At 47.4% G+C, this 27,143-nt stretch overlaps 1 protein-coding gene across 1 annotated transcript in view; it reads right to left on the minus strand.

The window, feature by feature from the left end:
• Positions 1-5,403: 5,403 nt before the first annotated feature.
• The window catches only part of NELFA (negative elongation factor complex member A), a 43,547-nt gene continuing 21,807 nt past the window's right edge, over positions 5,404-27,143 (minus strand). Inside the window, exons 5-12 of the mRNA XM_077345926.1 lie at positions 25,284-25,414; positions 19,476-19,545; positions 18,853-18,941; positions 16,859-16,970; positions 13,228-13,460; positions 12,478-12,577; positions 9,717-11,429; positions 5,404-9,599 (exon numbers count right to left, since the gene is read on the minus strand). Of these exons, the coding sequence (XP_077202041.1) occupies positions 11,248-11,429; positions 12,478-12,577; positions 13,228-13,460; positions 16,859-16,970; positions 18,853-18,941; positions 19,476-19,545; positions 25,284-25,414 (917 nt within the window). The 3' untranslated portion in view covers positions 5,404-9,599; positions 9,717-11,247. The remainder of the gene's footprint in view (positions 9,600-9,716; positions 11,430-12,477; positions 12,578-13,227; positions 13,461-16,858; positions 16,971-18,852; positions 18,942-19,475; positions 19,546-25,283; positions 25,415-27,143) is intronic.

A 27,143-nucleotide genomic window follows, 5' to 3' on the forward strand; every position in this document is an offset into this window, starting at 1 on the left:
AGCCTATAGGGTCTCCCAAAAAGACTGAATCAGCCGGTTTCTGCTTCCATGGGCAGCACCTGAGAGGCAGAGAAGAAATTTCCTTCTCCTTCTGGCCCCAAGAGATCCATGCTTTATTCCAGAATAGAGAGAATATGATGGGGATGAAGGGGACATGGATTCTGAGTGCTTGGAGTCCTCTGGCCCCAAAGAGGATGGGGACTTGCTGGAAGAGGGAGAGACTCAGGCTATTCCCACAAGAGATTTTCTACAAGCTTCTCTCCAAGCTCTTGAGGATCTTGGAGATACAGACTGGCCAAGGAGGCAGAGGTCCAGAACACAAACCTCTCACACAGGGCCTGTTAGAGCCTTTCCTAAGCAGGGGTTTTATCTTCCAGGGTTGCCCTTTCCTTCAGTGTTCAATAAGGCCGTTCAAGATGAATGGGAAAACCTGGCTAGACCCAAGTCTCATCATCCTATCATGGGCAAAGTCTATTCTATGTTTCTGGAAGAGGCTCAGCATTTCAAGCTGCCCCTGATGGATGACCCAGTTATCAGCCTCTGTTCTATCTTTGTCCTTCCCATGGAGGACAACAGTGTGCCCAAAGGAGGATTGAGGAGAGGAGGACTGAGCAGGCACTCAGAAAGAATGTTGAAGCGGCTTCTACGGCCCTTAAAGCAGCCTCGGCTAGCTCAAACTTCACAGGGCAATTTTCATATGGACCTTCAGACCTCTCTGGAGTGGAGAGTGAGGCTCCTAAGGAACTGAAATACGAGTTTAAAAAGACAGCTCTTACAGCTGCCTTTTCTGTGGACAGCTCTTTGGATGCCATCCAGTTCTCTGGCAGGGCTATGGTCTCTAATATGGTAGCCAGGAGGAACATTCAGCTATGCAACTGGGAGGTGGATCTGTCCGCCCAAACCAGGGGAAGGTATAGACAAGTAGCTTGTAGAAAACCAGGATAAGAAAAAGATGTGACCATCCAGGAAGAAGGATATCAAACCCAGGAAGTGTTTTCAGTCCTTTCAAGACTCCAGACGGGCATCTGGTTTTCGTCCCCCCAAATCCTGCCGTCTGAAGGAGCTTACCAGTTTTTGAGTTGTCTTTCCACAGGAAGGAGGGTGTTGGAAATCCAGGCACTCTCTGTGGATAAGGACTTGTGCATCTTCCATAATGACAGGATGGTGCTCAGTCTTTCCTCATTCTATGCAGAACCCAAGAGTCCACAGGAAAGGGAATTGCACTATCTGGGCATTAAGAGGGCTCTGTGTTTTTATAATAGTAGGACAAAGGCGTTTTATCAAACCCATTTTATGTTTATTTCTTTTCAAAAGAATTCCATTGGAAAGGAGGTTTCTACCTCCACCATCAGTAGACAAATTCCAGGTTGTATATTCTTGGCCTATAAGGCCATGGGAATGGATCCTCCATTGGGGGTAACAGCACATTCCCTAAGGGGAGCAGCCACTGCAGTGGTATATAGGGCCTTTCCTTCCTTGGAAAGGATTTGTAGGGCTGCCACCTGGAGGTCAGCGCACTCTTTCATGAGGCCCTACAGGAGGGGTAGTCAACCTGCGGTCCTCCAGATGTCCGTGAACTACAATTCCCATGAGCCTCTGCCAGTATTTTCTGGCAGGGACTCATGGGAATTGTAGTCCATGGACATCTGGAGGACCGCAGGTTGACTAACCCTGCCCTACAGAATACACAAGCTGGCCTCGGTTGAGGCAAGAGTTTGGCAGGACAGTTCTGCGGAAGATAGTATCAACTTAGAGGCCAGTTTTCCTGCCCTGGGCCTGAGTGCTTTGGTATGTCCCAAGATTCAGGACTGGCCCGCTGAGGACTGCTGGGTAATGGAATATTAATTTCACTTAATATGAATCTTTCTTCTTGGTGGTCTGAAAGTGGGGCAGTCCATTATCTCCCTTCTGACTCTTCCAGGGGGAGATTTGGCCTCCCAGTCTAACTCTTCAGAAGCGTTGGGTGCATAGAGACTTATCACGCTGCTTCAATCAGTTTCCTACTTTTTTTTTAGTTGATGGCTTGGTTTGCCATCCAATATCTCTGGAGTTTTCGGAGGTGCAAAGTTGTCACATTTTTGGAAATGGTGGCTCCTTTGACTGCTTTCGGACCAGACTGGGGCAGTTGGGAGAGCACTTCCCTCTAGTGGAGTTACAAGATCTGCAATCCCGCCCTCGAGGAGGAGGAGCTGAATCTCAAGAGTCAGGACTGCCGTGCTTTCAGACTACCAAGAAGGAAGATTCACAGTAACTGAAACAAATCTTCTGTTTGTGGCTTGGAATGTACTTTTCAAGAAATGTGCCCATTGTGAGGTAGAGATGACCAAAACTGAAGAATACGACAGGTCTGTTCTGTTTGGGTGAAGGGCACAATGTCCCCACATGTAAGGCATGTTAATGCTTCACCCCCAAGTCTTGAGGGAATAGGGTGTCAAAACACGGCAGCACTGAGGGAGAAAGTCCTCAAAGCCTCCGATCCTTCTTCCAAATGGGCACTGGAGAAACTATCTGTGCTCCAGTCAATTGGATCTTGGCCTTCTTTGGAAAGCTCATCACTCCTTTTTTGCTCTTCAGCAGTGGTAGTGATTGATATTCAAGACTTTAGTCCATAATTATTTGAGGTGAGAACTTTGATTTCTAAATAAGTAACATTGTAGAATGAAAGTTTATTTAAGAAAATGAAAGCATTTACAACGAAGGCATAGTCAGGACTGAAGTCCAAAGTATAATACAAGCAATATAGGAGCCAATTTCCCCCTCCCCCGGGAACTTGGATCAGGTACAGTTCAAAGGAGTCAAGACATTGGAGATAACCATTTGGCCATCCGGGATAGAAGGTCTGCGAAACTACGTGGCAATAAAAGGAGGGAGGGGGAGAGATGTGGAAGGTGGATAAGGAGTCATAAAACATAGTGGCAGGAAACCACCTTGGGGTGTCAAACCAAAGCATCTGTATGACATCAGGGCAAAACAGGTCAAAGCAACACCTTATTAGGCAATAGAATCAAATGGAAACAGAATAAGATCATGGCAGAAAACCTGGGGATTCTGACAATGGCTTGTGGTCCCCTCAGTGGGAATACACAGAACAGGCTTCCTCGGGAGGTGGTGGGTTCTCCATCTTTGGACATTTTTAAACAGAGGCTGGATAGCCATCTGATGGAGAAGCTGATTCTGTGAAGGTTCAAGGGAGTGGCAGGTTAGAGTGGATGAGCGATAGGGTTGTGAGTGTCCTGCATAGTGCAGGTGGTTGGACTAGATGACCTAGGAGGTCCCTTCCAATTCTATGATTCTAAGAATACGCATGCAGAACGGAAGTCTGCTCTCATCAAACTGAAGAAATAGAAACAGAACTTGAACCGGCCATTCTTGAGGAGGAAATGGAACAAGCCTTGAATCATTGGTCAAACAACAAGGCCCTAGACACTGACATACCTGTGGAACTGCTCAGCTACAGCTTTGTGCCAGAAAATCTGGGAAACTAATAACTGGCCAGAGGAGTGGAAATGATCAGTGTTCATCCCACAACCCGAAAAGGGTGACTCAAAAAATTGTTCCAATTACCGTACAATAGCCCTAATTTCTCATGCTAGTAAAATCCTGCTCAAAATCACAGAACACATAGCAATAACCATTGAAAGAGAGTTATCAGATGTTCAAACTGGCTTTCAACAGGCGTGGCACGTGATCCCTTAGCAAATCAGCACTGGATTTCGGGAGAACCACGGGAGTATCAGAAGGAAGTCTACATCTGCTTTATTGACTACAAGAAAGCTTTTGATTGTTTGGATCACAACAAATTGTGGGAAGCCCTGCTGATTACAAAGGTAAATTAAAGAATTTTCGCCCTTTCTTAAACACTAAAAGAACAAAAATAATGACCACTGCAAAAAGCAGACATGTCACAATGACAATTTATGATGAAGAGATCAAATATTTCCAATAGCCACTTATTGGCTGTGAAGGCTGGATGATGAAAGAATTGGACAAGAGAATAGATCAATTTGAAATCTGGTGTTGGAGAAGGCTTCTGAGGGCTCCATGGACCGCAAAAGTCACAAACAAGAAAATACTATAGTGCATGGGTAGTCAGCCTGTGGTCCTCCAGATGTCCATGGACTACAGGTCCCATGAGCCCCTGCCAGCAAATGCTGGCAGGGGCTCCTGGGAATTGTAGTCCATGGACATCTGGAGGACCACAGGTTGACTACCCCTGCTTATAGTGCATAAAGTCTAATTTGTGGGTAAAATCACCAAACTCTGGCTCACTTACTTTGGCCATATGCAAGCAGCAGCAGACTCAATGCAGAAAGCTATTATGCTGGATTGGTCAGAGGAAAAAGGAAGCCAAGCTGACAAAGGGTACAGTGGTTGGATGCGATTGGGGTGGATGCCGGCCAGAACACTGCGTGGCTGAGAGAGGCAGCGGGGGATCATGGCGACAGGTGTTGCCACGGGGTCGTCAACAGTCGGACACGACTGAATGGCTGACAACAACTTCCCACCTTCAAAATGATACCCGGGCAGGGGACTGACATGTTACATATCTACGTCAACAAAGTGGATCGAAGCGCCATCCATCCAGGCTTGCCCAAGTGCTGTGTTTGCCAAAGGATGGACTCGGGTGGCAGCTCTACAGCACTTCAAATGCCCATGGAACATGTGGCATATGGCAAAACGGGGCGTGGCAGAGGCCAAGATACTAGATCAGGGGTAGGCAAACTGTGGCCCTTCAGATGTCCATGGACTACAATTCCCATAAGACTTCCCATGGGAATTGTAGTCTATGGACATCTGGAGGGCCACAGTTTGCCTACCCCTGTACTAGATCATAACACAATATGATTTAAAGCACTGACCTCTCTACCCATGTCTTGAGTAGAAATCTAGGGACCAGGGGTTGGAGTAACTTCATTCCCCACCCTGTATTAAGCAACTGCAATTTGTAAATGGCCAGGGGTTTTCTGAGCGAAGCTTAGAGGTTGGCCATTGCTAATTGTCACTGAATGAAATTTGTCTGCTGAAATGTGATTTGGTCCAATTTAAGATAGATTCAGGTGGGTAGCCGGGTTAACTCAATGAAGTTTTCTGTTCGGGGGCACATTTATGGAAATTCAGCCTTGTCTTCAAGTTATGGAAGTATCTGAGTCCAATTCCATGCACTCTTTACTCCAGGGGTAGTCAACCTGTGGTCCTCCAGATGTCCATGGACTACAATTCCCAAGAGCCCCCTGCCAGCATTCGCTGGCAGGGGCTCATGGGAATTGTAGTCCATGGACATCTGGAGGACCACAGGTTGACTACCCCTGCTTTACTCCACAAGGGCACAAAACAGGACCATGATCGTGAGGCCGCCAGATCAGGCCCTGCCAGCACATTAAAAGTGCTAAGAAGAAACCGCACTTCTTTAGAAAAATCAGAATTTTATTATACATACTGTATTACACTGAAAATATGTACCCAAGGGACATGAGGTCTTCGATTTACATCTGTACAAAAACAAAAATACAGATAGAAAAAATACGGATTAATTACGAGGATATGCAACATTTTATAAAAGGACATTGCCTGTTAGAAGGTTACAAGGTATAATAGAAAGTATAACAGATCTCTCTAGAGCCAGCTTAAATATTTATCTGGTCTTTCCCTTCCATCAGATCTTGCTATTCAAACACAAATGGAGTTTTTATCGTGTTAGAGTACCTTTGATGAATTTGGCAAGTGGCACTTAAAATATCATTCACAGAGCCGATTGCAGGGTGGTTGGCCTGTTGCTTCCAGTACCCCACTAAACGTTGAGAGCTGCATTTCTGTTGCGGGGTTGTGCGCCAACTTCTTTCCAATGCCTATCAGTATCATCAGTTGCTTGTTACAGCTGGGCAAAAATGGAATTTAAACACATCTATGAATAAGTGGCAAAACAGATCCTATTCACCCCAGCTACTGAGTTCTCAACCTCTCTTATCTGGGCAAAAAACCCACAAGTCCGTTATGGTCACGGACCTCTGGGGCTTCCGGTAGATTCTTCAATCAGTAATCCAGGGTGTAGTAGCAGAAAATGGCCTGTGACGCATACACAACTTACTTCTCATTTTCCCCAAAATTGGTAGGGCTTTACTTCGAATGCTGTGTGCCCCCCTGCCCCAATTTTGCTTTTGGGAATTGCATGCCATATGAATGGCAAAGAAACAGACCTAAATTTTCTAAATTTGTCTGTGGATTGGTGGATCTCTGTTTATTGGCCAGGTTCACACTGGATGTTTTTTGAAAGGTTCTTCAATCTGAATACATTCTCAGGTAGTCGTCTTTGCAGAATGTTAGTCGCTTCCTCCCCCCCCCCCCCAATTGGTGTACAAGCTCCACTATTTAATTTCTATACCACCCTCCCATGAGGCTACGACTTTCCATTATTTAAATTCGAGGGGTTTTTTTTATAAGCAGGATGAGTTTAGCAATATGAGTTCATTGCTAAACTTGAATCGCTGGGGAGGAAATTATTGATAAGGCTTTTAAAGTTCTGCAACCACTTTTATAATTCTTTGGCTTACATGTAACTCAGCTCTTCGAGGAGCCTCTCTGCAAACTCTGAAGGGTGGTACGATGGAGGAAGGGGTCAAGCCCGACACTGGGTCATGTGCCATCAAGCAAGCCCAGTAGCAAGCCCAGTGGCCACCAATCTTGAGCTGGGGGGGGTATGCCCACACACACAATGCGTTAGCAAGCCCTTTCCCACAAAATCTCATATTATTCCCTCCTTCCCATCTCAGTGACCCCAGAACTCTCCAAAGCTGCCCCGTTCTTTCCACTGCCCCATCTGTCTCCAAGGGGCTACTTTTCTCTGCTTTGTGCACTCTGTTGGCATTCAGCTCAACAGCATTTCTTTGTATTTCCTTTTATGCAAAGGGCTGAACTACGTTTTCCCCATGAAAAATCAGGGGCTTGCTGTGTGGTGACTCCAACATAGGTAAGGGTTTCATTCATTGCATATTTTACAACTGTTAACTGCAAACATAAATACATCCCAGTTTAGGGTGGGTGGTTGCCATGCTCGCTAGTGGCAAACAACCTGATGCTGGTTTTGACCCCTTCCCCTCCCCCCTCCATATTTTGAGCTTGCAAAGAGGCTCCTCGTAGAGCTGAAGCACAAAGACAAAAGAATTGCAGGGAATGCTACCTCTTGCAAAACTATTAAAGCTTTCCTTGCTTGTTTATTAGTGACCTAAGTTTAGCAACAAATTCATATTGCCAGATGAATCCTGCTTGTAAAAAAAATAACCCAAAATTTAAATGCTGGAAAACATAAGCAATAGTTGAACTTGTATGGGGGGTGGGAATAGTGGAGAGTGGAACAACTTCAGTGCGGACAAGAGAGTTTCCTCCAAGAGGTGAAAAAAAGGATGGGAAGGAGGAAATCTGAGGGAATCTCTATGTTTCTGAAGTACCTTCAGCTTGGAGCAAGAATAAAAACCAGCGCAAAACCACTCTCAGAAAACCTGGGGAAACAGCGGCCAGAAAGGGAATTGGGTGCTGAAGGGAGGAAAACCAATGCAGAATGAAAAAGAAAATCCGATGGAGATGCACCATGACAGCCAAAGGAAACAACCATGCAGAACAGGCCAATGTCTTTGCAATTAGAGCCGGGTCATATCCTAGCTGTCAAGCTCAAGTCTACAGGCTCTATCCAGGTGGTTGGTCTGACAGCTTAAGAAGATCACACACTACAAGGCGATTTTAATGCTCTAAACCCTAATCCTCACCCATCTTTCGAAGAATTCTCTGTTCAGACATGACTCTCCTGTTGCCTGTAAATGTTAAGCCTACCATATCCAAAAGTATTAAAATAGTGCCACATAAAATCAGCACACCCTCTAAGGCAGGGGTAGTCAAACTACAGCCCTCCAGATGTCCATGGACTACAATTCCCAGGAATTCCTGGGAATTGTAGTCCATGGACATCTGGAGGGCTGCAGTTTGACTACCCCTGCTCTAAAGAAACCGTAAGTAGTTTATGTACCTTGGCTTAAAACATAACGGGTATTTACTGGTGTCCTGCTGCCACAAAACACACTTTGCACACCTTGATACATCACAAGACAAGTTTTATAAAGCTCTTCTTACAAGACTGGGTAGTTCTTAACCACCCACTCCTAGCTCTAAATTTGAGATGTGTTCATATTTCCACTGCTTCCACTTAGCTTTAAAATCATCAGACGTCTGGGAAACATACTGACTGAATAAAGGGACCAGGCAGCGGGAAAGGGAACAAGACTTGTGCTATTATGAAGCCGTAGAAACCTGGTGAACTCGTGGATACATCAAAGTATCCTAAGCACATGAAAACAAGGTCTTCCTTTATGATTATGGGGAAGGCATCACACTGGAATGTGCTTTTCAAAACTCAAGGCTGTACTCATCCATGGGAAATTACACAGTAAGCCCACGTTTCTCTAACAGCAAGCCCAAATTGTTTCAGCACGACTGCAACACATGCAGATCATCCCCAGGTTTACTCTGCAACCTATTAAAGACTTCTTACCCTGTCTGCTTCATGCACCTGACAGCTGAGGACAGCAAGATGCAGGACTTCTATGTCACTGGCTGACTCAATTTCCCCCTCGCAAGCATACAAAGGAGAACTACACCAAGTCATTGAATGAAACATCAAGCCCAAGTTCTTCATGAAAATAATGGCCAATTAGTTACTGATGATGGGCTCTTGGTCTGAACTGGTCAAGATGATGCGTAAACTGCTATTTACCAAGTTCACCACCATCACACCTCTAGTGATAGCTACTAAACAGGTTTGAATAGTCCTGGCCACTAAATTTTGTTCTTTATGTATAACAGGTATGGTTTAGACCACCAGGGGTAGTCAAACTGCGGCCCTCCAGATGTCCATGGACTACAATTCCCATGAGCCCCTGCCAGCAAATGCATTTGCTCGCAGGGGCTCATGGGAATTGTAGTCCATGGACATCTGGAGGGCCACACGTTGACTACCCCTGGTTTAGATGTTACAGAATTAGTGGAGTTCCTCAGCATACAAAGCTATTTTGGCAACTACCATTTTGAGCTGGCGAAGTCATTTCATTGTTTTTTTTTTAATGGTTATGACATATTTAAAGTATCTCAAGCATATTACTTAGGAGCCAATCTGACAGATCTTCTTGCATGGCGTTTGATAAAACCAGAACACCCCACTTAAACAGCGGATGACTCAACATTCGAGCTCTTCGGATCTCCAGTAAGGAAATAAAGAAGTCATCTTCCAGCAAGTTAATGGTGGTGAAACAAATTTGTCCTTTTAAAAAAATGCTGGTTTGGGCTGACGTGTAGAAACTTAGAAACTCGCACGACAGCTCGTAACAGGCAAAAGCAGCAGAAATACTTCTCTTGTGGATTGCTCTGGGCATTGAAGTGAGGAAACCGCATACTTGTCGTGTAACATCCGAGAGCTGCCACTGTGGAGGACTTCCTAGTCTCCGTCGCACTGCTTAGTTACATCGGAAGCAAACAAAGGATACGGGACCCGTTTCTTTCTCCTTGTCCAGTTTTAGATACTCAGGTGAGAAGAGAGGTTTAGAGCAGGGGTAGTCAACCTGTGGTCCTCCAGATGTCCATGGACTACAATTCCCGTGAGCCCCTGCCAGCAAACGCTGGCAGGGGCTCACGGGAATTGTAGTCCATGGACATCTGGAGGACCACAGGTTGACTACCCCTGGTTTAGAGCATGCCAAAGCAGGTCAAACTGACTAAAACCTGGGCAGATCTTGGAATAAAGCAGCCCCCCTCCCTGTGCTTGTTACCCCCGTCTTAAAAGCAGCCCACTCCATTTTAAAGTTGGCCCAGCACAGAGTCCCTGCACGTCCCACAACCGCTACAGGACATCCCCTAGCATCGGCTTCCTTTCAGATTTACTTTTTAACTTTTATTCCACCCTGTCGCATGCAATCCCTGGAACCAAACGGAAGAAGATCCAATCCCATCTTTGTGCACGGAACCTGTCAGGTTCTTTCATGCAAAGCTCCCAGAGAAGAACCCATTCCGATACCACAGCGGTTGGGAAACTGCTTGAAGCACACTGATTCCTAAATGTTTCCGTCTGGGATGGGCCAGAGAGAGGAGAGGGCCCTGTGCTGAAGAGTGCCGGGCAGCCAAACCTGCTCCTGTTAAACCCAGTTTGCAGAACTGTTTTCTGCCAAGGGGTGACTCATTTAATTCTCAAAAAATCCGGGAAGAACCATCCAGCTGTCACTTTGACCCACAATCTAAACATTTCCGAAGCAGACAGAGGAACTCAGGAGAGATACTGGACTGGATCCTGCGATGCCCCACTGCTAAGCCTTCCCCCAATGGGGAAGGAGCTTTTCTGATGACTGGGATAAAAGGCTTTTCTTCCTTGGTGCAAGAGAAGAAGCCCAAGGCTTGGAGGCCCAAACACCCACCTTCCATGGAAACCTGAAGCAAGCTGAGAAGTGACCAGGTTAAACAGCATTTGAGGGTGATCCGTTTCAACGCGGAAGGCATTTGTCCAGTTCAGGGACTAAAAGGTTAACCCTTTGTGGCCTCCAGTGTGCTCCGCAAGCTGCCTTTTTTACTTGCCCCTGTTAAAATTAACCCGCGTGCTCCCGTGTGAAGTCAGCACACAGTCCAGGGAAGAGGGAAGCCGGCAAACCACTGTGTAATCTGGTGGGAAAGAAGTATCAGCATTGTGGAAAGGGCGGTCCCACTGCTGCCCCGATGGCTTTATGCAAATTACAGGGTCTTCCCTATCACCGGGAAAATCAGTCCCCAGGGTGGGAGGAATCATCCAGTCCACTACAGACGACTACACAACTACACAGCAGTGGCCATTTTAAAAAGTGAGGCTAGACTCAACAGAGCATGGAGCTAGTGTGAGAAACCCGTCCTTCCATCCGGCCACTTCCCCCCCAAAAGGTCTGGAGGCGAGCTGCGTGCAGAGGTGGTGGATGCCCTGAACCTCTGCCCATCCAGCCGTCTTGAGTGACTCCTGCACCTCCCAACACATCCATCCATCCACCCGCCCACCCGCCCCCTCAAACAAACAGAAAGAAAAGCCAGTGCGGTTGCTTTGATCATTGTTCTGCTATTGGAGCCAACCACAGCTAGTCAACGACTGCTAAAAGAAAGCCTTCACAGGAATGTCAGTCCTCCAAGTCGACCCACAATGGCGGGTGCTGGCCTGATCGCTGGTCCGTCCGGTCAACCCCTGGCTGGGACAGCCGCTCAGGAGACGGTGATGGGCTTGTACTTCTTGAATCTGGTCCACTGGCCGGTGGCATAGTTCATTTCGAAGACCGTGTCGACCAGCATGGTGGTGCTCCCGCTGCCGTCCGCCTTGGTCACCACTTCCGTGTGCTCGCTCAGCTTGATCTGGATGATGTCCCCCTGATCCTGGCAAGGATTCTCTGCAGAGGAAGAAGGCCCAAAGAACCTCAGCACAGCGGGAAGAGGGACGCAGCTGAGCCCCCAGCAGGACGGGAAGGCACTCCCCACACACTAGAGCCAGTTTGGTGGAGTGCTTAGGAGTGCGGACTTCTAATCTGGCATGCTGGGTTCGATTCTGCACTCCCCCACATGCAGCCAGCTGGGTGACCTTGGGCTCGCTACGGCACTGATAAGCTGTTCTGACCAAGCAGTGATGTCAGGGCTCTCTCAGCCTCTCCTCCCTCACAGGGTGTCTGTTGTGGGGAGAGGAAAGGGAAGGCAACTGCAAGCCGCTTTGAGCCTCCTTTGGGTAGAGAAAAGAACCAACTCTTCTTCTTCTTCTTTTAGAACCCCTAGGAAAAGGGCTTTCCCACAGCCCCCCCCCCCAAAAAAAAACAATGCAGCTTTTACAAGGCCCTAGAATCAATGGTTGCCATCACATTTCACCCCCAGAGCAGCATTCTCCCAATACTTTTTTTGTTGGAAAACCTGGACATTTGCAGGAACACAGACAAAAGTAGTGGGATACTTGAGCAAGAGGCTCTCCAAGACCGACTCTCCTCCCACAGAAGCAGTGGGAGAGGCAAAGCAAAACTTGCCCCCCGCCCAGCAAGTTGCTGGGGCTCGTCACACAAGGGGAGCCCCGCCTCATTGCTGACACTTTTCTGAGGAGCCCCACAATGGATGAACACTTAAAAACCTCAACTGTGCTCTTCTGACATCAAGGAGATGGGTGGATGGATGGGCCCTTGGGACTGCAAATAGAGCAACCGTCCCAAGATGGCTGCAAGAGGACATTCATTGGGGTCTACTCCCGTACACATGCAGTCCAAGTTCTTTGCTGAAATACATGCATCCAATCAAGGGGACACACGGGAAGGGTGAAGCAAGTACCAAAAAACTGTGTCCAGCTTATTTCTTAGGTTTTCTGACAAGACTCTTCTCCTTCTGCTTCAATCAGCCTGCATGTTTCACTACTGGGCTTTGACAGTCAAAACAAAAGAAAGAAACAAGAGTCTGGATACGTGCCTCTTGATCCCGCCAAGAACCCCAGGATAAGGTCCTTCTCCGCACTCGTTACTTTGTTTGCTGTCGTGAACATTTCTTGCACCGCATACATTTGTTTCGTCTGCAAAAGGGAAGATGGGGGGGGGGGGGGACAGTGAGTGAGTGAACCAACTTGGTAGAAATTGCTGTAAACATTGAACGATCTGAGTTTTAGATCAGCAGCACTCAACTTTCCCAGGGCCCTGCCTAGGCCTTCGCAGGGTTTTAATGCTGATCATGCTGTCGTACACTTAAGATTAATTCTTCAGCCTCCTTGGGTCCCCGCGGGGGTGAAAGATGGGATGTAAATAAAGAAAATAATACATGGAGGGCTTCATTGCTCACGCCTTTCAGTAGCAGGCTTGTACGATTTGGCACGCTTCGGCTGCCATTCAAACCAGAAGCAACCAGGGCCACAGTGCAGGGGGGGGGGGCGGCATGTGGTGGTGGCATGCCAATCGGCGCACGCACGCAGCCGCCCCTCCCCCCTGTGCTGTAGCCCTGGCCGCCTTGGGCTTGACTGGCCGCCAACTTCATGGACCACCAGTCTGATCCAGCAGGGCTCTTCTGAGGTTCTTATGAAGGCCTCTGTGCCCTGCTGTTGGCCCTCCAGAGGAACTGGAGGGCCACTGTGTGAGATGGAGGCTGGACTCAATGGACCTCCAAAGTCCGACCCAGCAGGGCTCTTCCGCTGTTCTGAGTGATTGCCCAGGGGAAACATCACGTGCTTACACTTAGGGAGAATCGTTTTTTGGGTGCCGCCTGCTGAGTCTGGGGAGCCGCCGGGGGTGCTGGCACCACTGGAGCAGTGGTCGGCGTCGTCACGGGAGAGGCGGGCATAGCCACGGCTGCATTGGTGTTGCTGTTGTACATGGGCGTCCTCTGCTTGAACTGGTTGGGGACGGCACTGGCAGGAGGCATGGCTGGCTCTTCTTTAGCCGGCAAGGGTTCTCGGACTGATGCAGCTGTGGGGATAAACAGGGCAGGATCAGGGGCTCATCTGCTCAACACCCTTCTCTGCATCCTCCCCACAAATATGAAGTCAGCAGAAGATCCTAAAGACACAACAGATCGTCTGGTCTTCTTCCTTGCTTTTGCCACTCATTCATTTCAGCCATTTATAAACTGCCTTTCAGCCCCATGGGTCCTCAAGAAAAGAGCGCAAGCGAAAATGTAAAACCAAGCTGTATGTAAATGTAAAACCAATCATAAATCCCATCCCAGTGCATTAAAAAAAAGAATCCTCCAAGGTTATAAACATGAAGCACAGTCTCCATTTTCTTCCTGGGAAAGTCTTTAGAAAGAGTCTAATGTACTGAGATGAGGAGGGGGGGGGCACCACTGTTTGGAATAAGCTCCTGAGGTTTTTTTAGTTAAGGATTCCCACTCTTTTTGGAGTCTGTGGGCACCTTGGAAGTTTTGACAAAACAGGGTGGGGGTGCAGTCACCACAAAATGGCCGCCATGGCTCACTTCAGTCACACAGGGAAGGCCCTTGTGCTGTGGTGGTGGCTGATATCAAAGCAAGCTTTAAATATAGACACACACACACACACACACAGACTTGATCTGCAGTGGCTAATCAGTGGCCTTTCCCTGTCCACTTTCTAAAATCACTTGGTGCATGCTAGGATAGGTGCAAACTTCCTCCTTTCCGCTCTAGGGCACCACTCGCCCCAGTCTCCTCCTCCTCCTTTTCCACCCACAGGAAGAGCCAGCAGTAAGGTAAGCAGGCTGGGCGGGGTTGCTGGGCGGGACTGAGGGAAAGGCTGGGCTTCAGGCCTACCCCAAGGAGGCCAGGGCAGCCTTTAAGGCCGCATGCCTGACCAAGAACCTGGGGATGGGAGAGGGAGACCAGGTAATGGCCACCCCAAAGGCCCACCCCTGGCCCGAGCAGCCCTGCTGTGGCCTCTGCAGACTTCAACAGTGCCTGTCCAGATCTGGAGGGGGCGCCAGGAATGGCCCATCAACACTGGCTCCTGACCAGAACAGCCCTGCTGCAGCCTCTGCAGGCAAAGGCAGCACCCTTGGGGGTCCGGAGGAGTCCAGGAAGTCCCCGCCCCCAGTCCATATGGCTCTGCTGTGGTCCCTGTAGGCCTCAGTGGCACCCGTCTGGCGGGTGGGGAGGAAGGCCCCACCAACACCTGCCCCAAGCCCAAACAGCCCTGCTGCAGCTTCTGCAATGCCCATCTGGGGCCAGAAAGGCCCTGCCAACACCCGGCCCCTACGCGGCTTCTGCAGGCTTCAGCGGCACCTCTTCTAGTGCCTGGTGCATTCCTGAGTGCACCAGGCTTTCCCCCTCTTTATTAATAATTACATTTGTTACCTGTCCTTTCTCAGAACAGAGTACATTGTAATAAAACATACAGCAGAATTATATAAATATAGCATACAATAAACATAAAAAATCTAAAACAGCTCTGTTCTTCATTACCAGTACTAGAGTTACATTGATAAGGAAGAAGAGAGGCAGCTTACAAAATGAAATTATGAAAAATAATTATAAGACATTAAAAAGTCAAAATTAAAAAACTCCAATCAGGACTATTAGTTGCACTTATTTATACTTCTTGTTCATCTAGTCTTTAAGCAGCCAACATGGTTACTGTGCATGTGTGCAGGCCAGCCGCCAAAAGATTTCTTCATTAGCTTAGTAACAGAGCAAGAGGGGCACCTCCCAATTGGAGTCATTGAAACCGTTTTCCCACCTAATAGTCACATGCTACAGGGGAAGGGCCCTAGCCTCCCTCAGTTCCTCTTGGCCATCGCTATGAACCAACAAAAGAGAGACTTATGGAGCTCACAGCAGAGAAGGAGGGAGAGACATGTCCCTGCACAGAAAGATCTAGATGAACAGTTACAAGGGTCTTTTCCAGTGGCTGGTCTTCATGCGTTCACAATATAAATGTGGGACTACACAGAATAAAGTAATTTAGTCAAACACAGTCCTAAATGAAACCACCTTCAGCTGCCTCCTAAAGATCCACAATGAGAGGCCGAGGGGTGCACCTCTCTGGGGAGGTGGATCCATAATCATGGGGCTGCCACTGAAAAGGTCCTTTCTCATGTGTGCCCACCAATCAAGCTGCTTTGGTGGCCTCTCCCTGAGATCTTGACTCCCAAGCAAGAAAATATGTAAGGAGACGGTTCTTCAGGTACCCCAGTCCCAAGCCATACAGGGCTTTAAAGGACAATAGCTGGCAGTGACCAGCAGTCAAGCTGCCAAGATTTGCATTAGCTGCAACACCCAGAGTGATCCTGGGTGATCTAGGGCAGGGGTAGTCAAACCTGTGGTCCTCCAGATGTCCATGGACTACAATTCCCATGAGCCCCTGCCAGCATTTGCTGCACGAAATACTGCAGGTGGGGTCTGACCAATCTGAAATGGATATGTGCCTGCACAGAAAGATCTAGATGAACAGTTACAAGGGTCTTTTCCAGTGGCTGGTCTGCACGTGTTCACAATATCAATGTGGGACTGCACAGAATAAAGTAATTTAGTCAAACACAGTCCTAAATGAAACCTAAATGAAATCTATCCAAGACAGGAGAGAACTGAAGTCCCTCATCTGCCTTTCTATCAACCCAAATCGCCTCTGTCTTGCCAAGATTACAATACAGCCTCTTCACCCTCATCCATCCCATTGCTGATTCCAAGGACCAGGTCCAGAACATGACCCTTAGAATTAGGTGGAAGAGCTGGGTAGCATTCTCTTGTACGAACACATCATCCTAGTTAAACCCTCCATGTTTGCTTTTTCCATCTCTTTCCTCCTTCCAGGCATGTAAATGCCTAGGGGACTGAAGTGCCTGGTGGAATGAGCTCTCAGAACAGCTGAGGGCCCTGCAGGAGCTGACTAAGTTCCGTAGGGCCTGTAAGACAGAGAGCTCTTCCACCAGGCCTTTGGTTGAGGTTGGGCATGGGAGAGCAAAAGATGATCTAGCTTCTCCTCCGGAATGCCATATTGACATCTTCCCGGGTATATGGTGCGGGGTAGGGGCGTAGATGAGCTGAGGGCTGGTGTGGTGAGGGGGTGAGAGGGTTTTTTATTGTTATATTGATATTATAAGTATGCTGTAATCTGCCACGAGCCAGCTGTCCTGGGAGCAGCAGATTATAAATGCAAATAAATAAAAAATAAAAGTTTAAAAGGTGTGATACTCATGGTCAGTCTGCCCCTGGCTTGGAAGGACACCTGGATACAGAGTGGTTAGAACATTTCTGCAAAAAGAGAACCTACAACATGTGCTGCCTGACAAGCCAGGGAAAGCTGCTGAACACCAACCGTGAAATTCGGAGACTGGCTTCAGAGGAGTTCTGCTCAGGAGGGTGCAGGAGATTAGTAGAAAAAGGCAGCCCTTACCTGTTTGCGTCTCAGTGCTCGGAACGTAAGAGGAAGATGGCACGACGCTGGGGGCGGCAGGCAGGTAGCTGGTTGAAGCCAGGGCAGGTTCATTATTCAAGGCGCCGAGTTTCTGCAAAAACAGCACGGATGACCTTAACACATTTCCAAGAATATAATTCGCTCCTATTGGTTGGCTTTTTAAAACAACATTATGCTGGTCCACATAATCTCAGGTGTGATTTACAAAATTGCTCCTTTCATCAAACATCCTTCTGTAGGCCAGCGTCCCCAACCTGGTGTGCCCACCTGGTGTTTCAAAAAGTGGATGAAGCCAACAGGGCTTCTGGCTGGCTGTGCTGATTAAAACAACATGATATCAGCAGTCAGTCAGTCAGTCAGTAACCTTTTATTGGCATAAAATGTATAAGACATATAAAAATAGGGTTTAAAATTTCAACAAAATAATAAAATGGGATTACATAACCAAACAGATCTTAAAATGATTAAATAAACTATAAAAGATAAAATACAAGATAAAATATAAAGATAAAGATGATATCAGCAGTAATGGCCACCAGAGTGCTGGGTTCAGTCTCTCTCATTCCTCTTTCCCAGTGTGAGTTTAAAATTCACTCTCTTCTCCCTTTCCTCTGTGTGGCTGGCTTCACCTCCTCTGGTTGCATCCACCTGGTTGTACCCAGTTTGGTGTAGTGGTTAGGAGTGTGGTCTTCTAATCTGGCAAGCCAGGTTCGATTCTGCACTCCTCCACATGCAGCCAGCTGGGTGACCTTGGGCTTGCCAGGGCGCTGTTAAAGCTGTTCTGACCGAGCAGTGATATCAGGGCTCTCTCAGCCTCACCTCCCTCACAGGGTGTCTGTTGTGGGGAGAGGAAAGGGAAGGCGACTGTAAGCCACTTTGAGCCTCCTTCAGGCAGAGAAAAGCGGCATTCAAGGATCAACTCCTCTTCTTCAGTAATCTCAGGGCTCTCTCAGCCTCACCCCTCACCCTCAGCCTCACAGGATTTCTGGTGTGGGGAGAGGAAAGGGAAGGCGACTGTAAGCCGCTTTAGGTAGAGAAAAGCAGCATCTAAGAACCAACTCTTCTTCTTCTTCCCCCTGTGTCAAAAAAGATGCCCACAGATGCTCAGAAGGGTTGGGGGCCTGCACCAATGCCAACCTGAGGTTATCTCGTGCGGTTGAAAGCAACTCAGCCTGAACCTGGGCTGCCATTTGGGGCCAGTTTTCCTAGCTTCCACTGCCTCTAGATTGTCCTAAGGAGACCCCACCAACAATCACAGCTGTGGCTCAGCCCAAGAGAATCAAGAACACAACAGGCAAGGCAGGAAGAAGTGCCTACCAAAAAAAGAAGAAGTCCATCTACAAAACATTCCTTGCTGATCGAATTCTGATTTCTAGAAAGTCACAACACATTTTTTTAACATGTATCCGTGTACAAAAAAGCAGGGATGCAGCTTAGGTGCTAACTGTGGAAGTGAAGGAGCACCCTCTTCTACGCTTGACATAGCTGACCTAAGCTATCACATGCCTGGAGATAGATTCAGGTGGGTCACCATGTTGGTCTGAAGCAACGGAACAACATTTGAGTCCAGGGGTACCTGGAAGACAGCAAAGTTTGATACTGGATAGAAGATTTTGTGGGCAGGCTCATGAAAACTCATACCCAGAATTTAACGTTGTTGGTCTTCAAGTACTCACTGGGTTCCTGCAAGCTGGCTCCTGCCATGCACATTTTTCCTTTTAATATGTTAATTAATACACATGCTGGACTTTACCTCTGGTCTGCTGATTGAACTTATTTATATACTACGTAATCCACCTTAAATCTCGGTGAAAAAGGAGGAGTATAAATGTGAACAAAATAAAGGTAAGTATCGGAAGAAAAAGGCAGGGCAGTCGAGACAAGTTCCCTCGGCTCACATGTACACGTTCTATTTCACTAGAACTATCAAGAGTGACGAGGGTGCTAGATATTAATGCAAGTTAAAACCCCACCTGAGTAGACACAAGTCCAGCGGCGTAATCCGGAGTGGCGTTTTCAAAAACGGTTTCCTCTTTTGCTGGTTTCTCCGCCACTTCCGTATCTATTCAATTGACAGAAAGAAGCGGCGATCACTGCTACGCTTTAAGATGTCATTTTGTCAGCAGTAAGAACCTGCCATCTATCTGCTAGCTCGTCCGCAGACACGCAAACCCGCATGCCGTCTTTTTGTTCCCGCCAGTTCATTCTCACACTTGTACAGAGAACAAATAGGGCATTTCCAAATAGGAGGCCTTTATCAGACAAAAATTTATCTTTATTAAATAAAAACATATCTGGGTCCCGCAGAGAGAGGGCTCAGCAATTTGTTCTGCACGGCTCTCTTGTTGTGCAGATCGCATTATCTGAGCTGCCATTGCACTTCTCCATATCATTTGTGACCTTGTACCGCACAAATGCATAAAAGTATCGTTCTCTCAAGCTGATCAAAGTACCATTTCCCTTCTCAGGCGCCTCACCTCCTTGTCCACCCTGGTTTTAATGAGCGGAGCGAGACACCAAGGGATGGGCAGGCCCAAACACCCATTTACCTTCCAAACATATTTAAAAGTTGAGGTTGTTCATGCCGTATACCAACCTAAAGTCTTCCGTCGTCTTTTGGCTTCCTGGCCAGCACCGACCTTCTTCACCTCAGATAAATTTAGGAACTGAAAATACACAGAGATCAATGCCTGGATTGCTTGTCTGGGCATCCCACTGCTTGGCCAAGGCCAGGCTGCTTCCCCGCTTCCCTGTCTGTACACGGCACCAAGGCAGGAAGATCAGCAGTTGCTGCCTCCACGGTTTGGTTTGCGGCCAGGTGCGTCTTTACAGACCAATACGATTCGGGGGACATAAGCTCCTAAGAGTCGAAGGTTCCTCCATCAAATACAAGGAGCAAGTGGATCTCTATTCCTTCTTCTATCTAGTGAAGGAAATGTCAGCTCTCAAAAGCTCATACCCTGAGCAGTCTCCAAGGTGCTATTGGACTTGAATCCAACTCTTCTCCTTAAGATCAACACCGCTCGCCTCTGAAACTACCTCTGCATTATGGCTGCCAAGTTTATTAACCTGGCACTTGGGTGTGGTCATTTCTATGGCCCTATCCAGGGAACTCCTTTTCCTTGGTATTTTGATTGACTGATTTCAAACTTGAGTGGTGATTCAAAGCAGCTTAGACCACTCTCCTCTCATGGACTCAGCCTTGCAATGTCCCTAAGATGTGTGACCGGCCCCAGGTCTCCCAGCAAGCATAGTGGGGATTGGGACCTGGGCCTCCTGGATCTTAGTCCAACATTTTAACCATCCAAGAACCCAGCACTTTGGCAGTTGCACACATTTCCCTGCCAGTCCTGCTACAGGATTTCTCCCATTACAACCGCCTTGGGGTGCCTGCATTCCTCGTAATGTGGACTCCTGGGTCTAACAGACCCTAGAATAGCTCTTTAACCTTGACCGGAACAAGGGCTTTTTCAATCCTGGCCCCAACCTCAGGGCCTGTAAGATGGCAATTATTCCTCCAGGCATTCCAAGGAAACCTTACCTGGCCTCTTATCAGCTTCTCTCATCATCACACCAGAGGACCAGTGTATCTAACTGTTTATTGGTATTTTAATTTATGTCTGGCATTTATGTTAACCATCTTGAGCCCTGATTGCTGGGGAAGGGGCGGGATAAACATCAAATGAAATAAATCAAAGAAATAAATCCCAGTTCAGGGATTCAAAACTACATATGCAAAATAAGCGATGATAAGGAAAGACTAAGCAGGCCTGTCATTTGTGAGGTTACTATGAACCTTTGGCCGCCACAAGCTAGTATGTATAAGAGACCGACCACTGGACTTACCAAAGAGGATCCTTCTCCCCTGGAGTAAGGAGGACATCAGTTAGGATGGGTTTTCCCTTTGGCTGCTCAGGGAAGCAGGGTTTGAGTAAAATGCCCACCTTTCGGTTCCTGTCCTGCACACTGCGAATCGTCCCCAGTTGGACACTTCAAGAGCCATAGAGTAGATTAACGGAAACTAGAACTGATTAACTTCTAACACATCCAATATAGTAACCATTAACTTTTTTTTTTGTAATAGAAAGAAGAACAGGAAAGGAACAGAGGGAACTGGTCACCTTTCTCTAACTTCACCTGTACCTGGCTGTTGTATTATTTTGCATCATGTTCTAAAACCAGTTTACTTGGGAGGGCCAAATGTCCTTACTCCAGGGGAAAAGGACTCAGTTTGTTAAGTCCAGAGGTCGTTCTCCCCCCGGATCACAGAACATCTAGAGCAGGGGTAGTCAAACTGCGGCCCTCCAGATGTCCATGGACTACAATTCCCAAGGGCCCCCTGCCAGCATTCGCTGGCAGGGGGCTCTTGGGAATTGTAGTCCATGGACATCTGGAGGGCCGCAGTTTGACTACCCCTGATCTAGAGCCTAAATACCCAGGTGGGTACTTAGACTGGTTCCAGAACGTGCTGCAGAACTGCCAAAGGCTGCCTCAGCTGAACTATATTGGTCAATTTTGCAATGCGTATTGAATGTGCTGTAATCCCGGTTGGGGCAGGCAGACTAAGCAATTTGTACGCCTCAGCTATGCAGGTCTTTAGGATTCTTCTCATTGTTGCTTTGGACATCTTCTGTGCAGTGGCAGGTGGAGAAGCTGGTATGAACAGACCATCCAATTTTCTTATGTCCTCTGTGTGAATCAGATTTCCAGACCATCAGCTTTATCCATTCTGGATCTGGGTGCCAAACTGGACTCTGTTGCAGGAGATCTGGAATCTGTGGAAGCTTGAAGGGTGGTTCCGCTGCCATCTGTAGCATGGTCGAGAACCAGGGTCTCCCGGGCCAGTGGGGTGCCACCAGTATGACCACCACTTTCTGTTGTATGATCTTGTGAAGGAGCTTTGGCATTATGAGTACTAGAGGGAATGCGTAGATCAGCCCTTCTGGCCAATCCAAGGTTAGTGCATCTATGCATTTCTGTCCAAGGATGATGGAATCTCAACATGAATGATTGTTGTCCGCCGATGCTAGACGATCCATGATTGGCACCCAAAACCTCTGGGTCATCAGCCTGAACACCTGTCTTTAGTAACCACTCTCCTTCCTGTGGCTTAGCTAGTCGGCTTGAACATGAGGTTCCCATTGATGTGCTCCTCCTGTAATAACAGGAGCTCCTTTTCCAACCAGTCCAGAATCCTGGTCGCCTCCTTCAACTGACCCCTGGACCAGTAAATCCCCCCTGCATTTGTTGAGGTGGGCTCTGGCTGCTACATTGTCTGTCCTTATCAGGAGATAAAGTAAAACGTGGACAGTTTTATTTCTCCAATGTTTTTGTGAACTGCAGCTGAACTCAAAAGGACTGATTGGCTGTTTTAGCAAAGAATTATCATATGGCTGAATTTGGATGTTGTGACACAGTTTACTAATTTAACAGAATTAACTTTAGTTTTATATTCCCACTGTTATTATGGTAGTTCATAGTCTGAGGAAGAGTTCATGCACTCGAAAGCTCACACCTTGAATAAATCTTTGTTGGTCTTAAGGGTGTTACTGGACTCTATTTTTGTTGGTCTGCTACTGAAGCTTTCTCAGTAATTTCTTTGTCTGAAAGAAACTCTGATTCATCTTTTGTGACTTGCTCACTGTCAGAGGAATCATAATGTACAGAAGCACAAGATCCCCTCTTTCTGGTGGCCTTTGTGGGCCAGTTAAGGGAACATTCGGGGCCATATCCCAACATTGTAATCCTGCCCATTAGAACTGGTTGAGTGTTGCAGGAAGCCCCCCCTTTCAGACATCAGTCCCTCATTCTGGCTAAGAGGAACAATCTCTTCTCTCACAGCCTTATGGGAAAAAAAAAACAGCATTTCATCACTAAAGGGGCTTCCTCTCCCCCCCCCCCAACTCATGTGAACCCATGGCTGGTTGCTCACAATATCTCTAGGAGCCACAGCAGGATCAGGTGCAGCACATGCACCTTGCTGAGGAGCCTTGACTGGGTCATCGTCTGCTGTGCTCTATTTATGGCCACCAGGTTGGTCTGGCCTTTTTTGAGAAGCCTGGGAAGAAGAAAAGCTGCCCTCACCAGAGGTGGTTGATTTAGGGCCAGGTGAATTTTTTCGGGCGGTGCTCACCAGGGCTGTTGCCTCTCGTTCCACAGCCCCTAAGGGAGCCTCAAGCTCATCTGCCAAGAAAAAATCTTCCTCGTCCCTATAGGGTGCCATTTTGAAAAGAACAGACTCCGCCGTGAAAAAAGGCTTCCAAAACAGCCGCTGTAGCTCCACACATACCAAAACTGGTTATCCTGCCTCCTCCTACCTGTTTCTCTCTTAATTCCCCCTTCTGTGGCTGTCTGCCACCAAAGTCCAGAAAAAAAATGGGTGTTGGGAAGGAATGGGGAGAGGTATGGGAAGGAAAGATTAGAAGCAGTCAGAGAAAGGCACTAGAAAAAGGTAGGAGAGATCACTATCTACACTGCTCTCCCATTTGAGGCAGGGGAAAGACTGGGGACAAGACGCAGCGCACAGGACAGGAACCGGAAGGACAGTGCTTTAATCAAACCCTGCCTCCCTGAGGAGCCGAAGGGAAAAGCCATCCTAACAGATGTCCTCCGATCCAAGGGGAGAATGTTAGTCATTGGATAATTAAAATAAGATGAGTGTCACTTGCATGGTTTATTATATCAGCACTTTCTTAAATTCAATGGAAAATACTGTGTAATTATTACTAATATACAAAAGCACTTTGCGTTGTCAATGTATTGCTTGAAGTATCAAAAAGTGGAACTCATGGCGTTTGACGAGGTAGACATTTCGGCTACAAGCCTTCATCAGTAAATACATTGACCAGGTTCATCTAAATTCATTCATCTTTTTTGTCAAAAGGATCTAAATTTAACCCTGAGCCTCTTGTGGCACAGAGTGATAAGGCAGCGACATGCAGTCTGAAGCTCTGCCCATGAGGCTAGGAGTTCAACCCCAGCTCAAGGTTGACTCAGCCTTCCATCCTTCCGAGGTCGGTAAAATGAGTACCCAGCTTGCTGGGGGGGTCAACGGTAATGACTGGGGAAGGCACTGGCAAACCACCCCATATTGAGTCTGCCAAAAAAAATGCTAGAGGGCATCACCCTCAGGATCAGACATGACCTGGTGCTTGCACAGGGGATACCTTTACCTTTACAAAGAACCCTATGTGGGAATTAGCAAATGAGATGCGGACTTCGGTTCCCTGAAAGACTATAGGCAATCCAGCCATCGGTTCACAATATGAACCCGCAGTTCCTGCATTATATGTCTTTCATAGGCAATGTTAAATTTAGATACTTTTTGACAAAACATCCACCCTATCAAACCCCATGAGCTTCACTTTCCTATTCATAAGTTTATTTGATTTACAGCCATACACAGTATTTTCCATTGTATTTCGCTTGAAACCGTGAAGACGCCATTCGGCTTGAGAACTTTGCCGTGATACTTTCCTAGTTTACAATGCAACCAAATAAAACTGGGCTGCAGCTGCCTCACCTTCTTGTATATGGGTCTGTCATCCTGAAAACTGACAGAGACTTCCCTTCTCCCTGAAAGACCATTATCACACACCGAATCTCAGAACCAGACTGAACATGGGCAGATGTGGAATAAGAACAAGAGCCATAAACGCTACATCAGAACAGTACCACGGCACCCCTGGCCCCAGGTATTTTTTGGAAAGCATGCAGGGCTGGGTAGGGGTTTTGACCAGAAACAAGGCTAGGTTGAGAACAGAATGTATACATAGTATTACAGATTGAAAATGAAGGATCATGTGTAACAAGGCCAATTTTTATAGTACAATTAGAACTGAAGTGTCAATACATCTGGAAAGATATTATTGCTCCACCCACTGACAGAAGCATTTCTCAATGCAGCCTAAAGTAAATGCCCTTATATAAGATATATAAAATTAATTTTCCATTGTAGTGGGATACTTTTCTCCAAATAAAAAATATTTATGTCGGCTGATGCAATCCTCCAACCAGTTTACACATATTGATATGTGGTAACAATGATTAACAGATGAGGAGGAGGATGCATGCCCAGAAACAGGTGCAAACCAGGTGCAAACCATGATGTGTCAGAATTCCAATGGTGCCTACAGGTTTAAAAAGGTTGGGGATCCCTGCGCTAAGGAGTATTGTACTCTCCTCACTACCTTTCGGTTCAGGAAAGAAAAATGGCAGCTCCATCATGCAAAGAAGGTCTCCTCTTCCAAAGTTTCCAGTCCTGGACAAGGCCCAGGAGCAGGTGCTTAAGTTAAGTGAGAACTAATTTTCCAAACAGACAACCTACTTGTGCTCACATAAAGCTGCAAAAACAATAAACACACTTCTAATTCTCATAAGCACAAGATCTTAAAAATCCATCTACCTTGACTCCTCTTTCTTTGCGCAGTGGAGTTCTTGAAGGTGGAATGGGCGTTCGGTTTCCAGTGGGGCTAAATACGCTGGGGGCAGTGGGATTCCTGAACGGTGCTTGTTTCGGTATCCCTTTGAGTGGCGCTAAAAATCAAATAAGCACATACACACAGTCATCATCACAGTTCGCTGAACTGAAAACAGAATTAAACGCCCCACTATGGGAAAACATGGTTAAATTTCAAGTGCACGAGTACAAACCACATTTAGATTGTTCTTTTCTCCCTTGACTTAGTAGACTGCATTTAGTAGACCCAAAGAGGTCCACCTGGCTTCAACAAAAGCCAGAGCCTTCTCATTTGTGGCCTGGTGGAATGAGCTCCCCAATACAATCAAGGCTCTACTGAAACAGTTCCGCAGGGCCTACAAAACGGAGCTCTTCTGCCAAGCTTTCAGATGAGACCAACAACGGGGACCTTCCCACAACCTGTCCCTCTACCAGGCAACCTTGACAGCCAATTGTCCCCGACTGTTGCTGTTGCCTCTTCATGATTACCTGTATGTTGTGCTGTTACGACTCCTTATATATTTTTTTCTTGTTAAAGATTGTTCCAAATCTTCTATGTACCTTTCCCACTCCCCTCGGGTTCTACGTACACCACCCCGAACCGTCACAGTGAGGGGGTAGCATACGAATGACATGTAAATAAATGAAATATTAAGTCTTCTACAATCGAGGTGTAGGCTTAGTTATGGGATTGAAACAGCCTGGGTTGCCCTGATGGATGACTTGCGCCAGGAGACGGGATAGGAGGAACGCAACACTGTCCCAGATCTCTCAGCAATTTTTGATACCAGTGGTCCCCAACCTTTTTATCACAAGGGACCAGTCAATGCTTGACAATTTTACTGAGGCCCGGGGGGGGGGGGGAGTAGTCTTTTGCCGAGGGACATCTCTGCCTGAGTCCCTGCTCTGCTTGCTTTCCCGCCGGCGGCTGACTTCCCCCCGCCCACTGGGGGGCGCTGACAGTAGCAGCAGCGCAGTGCCACGCCGAGGGAGAGCCCCAGCCATGGCTGCTGCCAGAGAGCACCAAAGGTGAGCCGGCAGTAGAGTGGCAGGGCAGCCCCTAAGATATCAGCCGGCAAGGAGGATGACGAGGAGCCGTGGCCCGGTACCAACTTATCTACGGACCGGTACCAGTCTCCGCACCGGGGGTTGGGGACAGCTGCCATAGACCACAGTATCAGAAAGTAGGCACAGCAAGCTTATTACTCCCATTCCACAGTCACTCCATTGACTGCTTGTGGCCTTGGACACTCATGCCCGCAGAACCGCCATTCCCTCTATGCTCCACTACAACATCTTTGCTCATCTGATCTGGGCCTTCTGTGAGCCCCACCCTACAACTGCCCATATGTACGCCTTGTGTGTTGTGCCGCCGACCTTATGGAATAGCATGCTTGAAGAGGTCAGAATAGGGATGGACACAAACCGGCTGACAAATGAACGCTCGCCACATGTTTTGGCTGCTGCATGGTACTTGAAGCAACGTTCTCCAATTGAGGACCCACCGTGAATCTTCACAAATTTTGATACAGTTTTTGCGGATTCATGAAGAGCAGAAAACAGAGGCTTAAACTCTGCTCTTCGTGAAAAACAGCTGAGCTGTTTGGTCTCACTGCCCAAGGAAGTCCCTTTAAGCAGCTGAGCCATGGGAGCAGGCTGCCCCTGTTGCTCGGCTGTTTTGAGCACAAACTTAATAAACCTGATTCGGTTCATACGCAAGTTGACTGGGCTGATGGGTTGGATCGTGCTTTGGAAACTAAATGTATTTTTGTGGTTCACAAAAGAGAAAAGGGACAGCGGCCTTTG

The sequence above is a fragment of the Paroedura picta genome, chromosome 7 (genome assembly GCF_049243985.1).
Source record: "Paroedura picta isolate Pp20150507F chromosome 7, Ppicta_v3.0, whole genome shotgun sequence".
In the NCBI taxonomy this organism is placed as follows: domain Eukaryota; kingdom Metazoa; phylum Chordata; class Lepidosauria; order Squamata; family Gekkonidae; genus Paroedura; species Paroedura picta.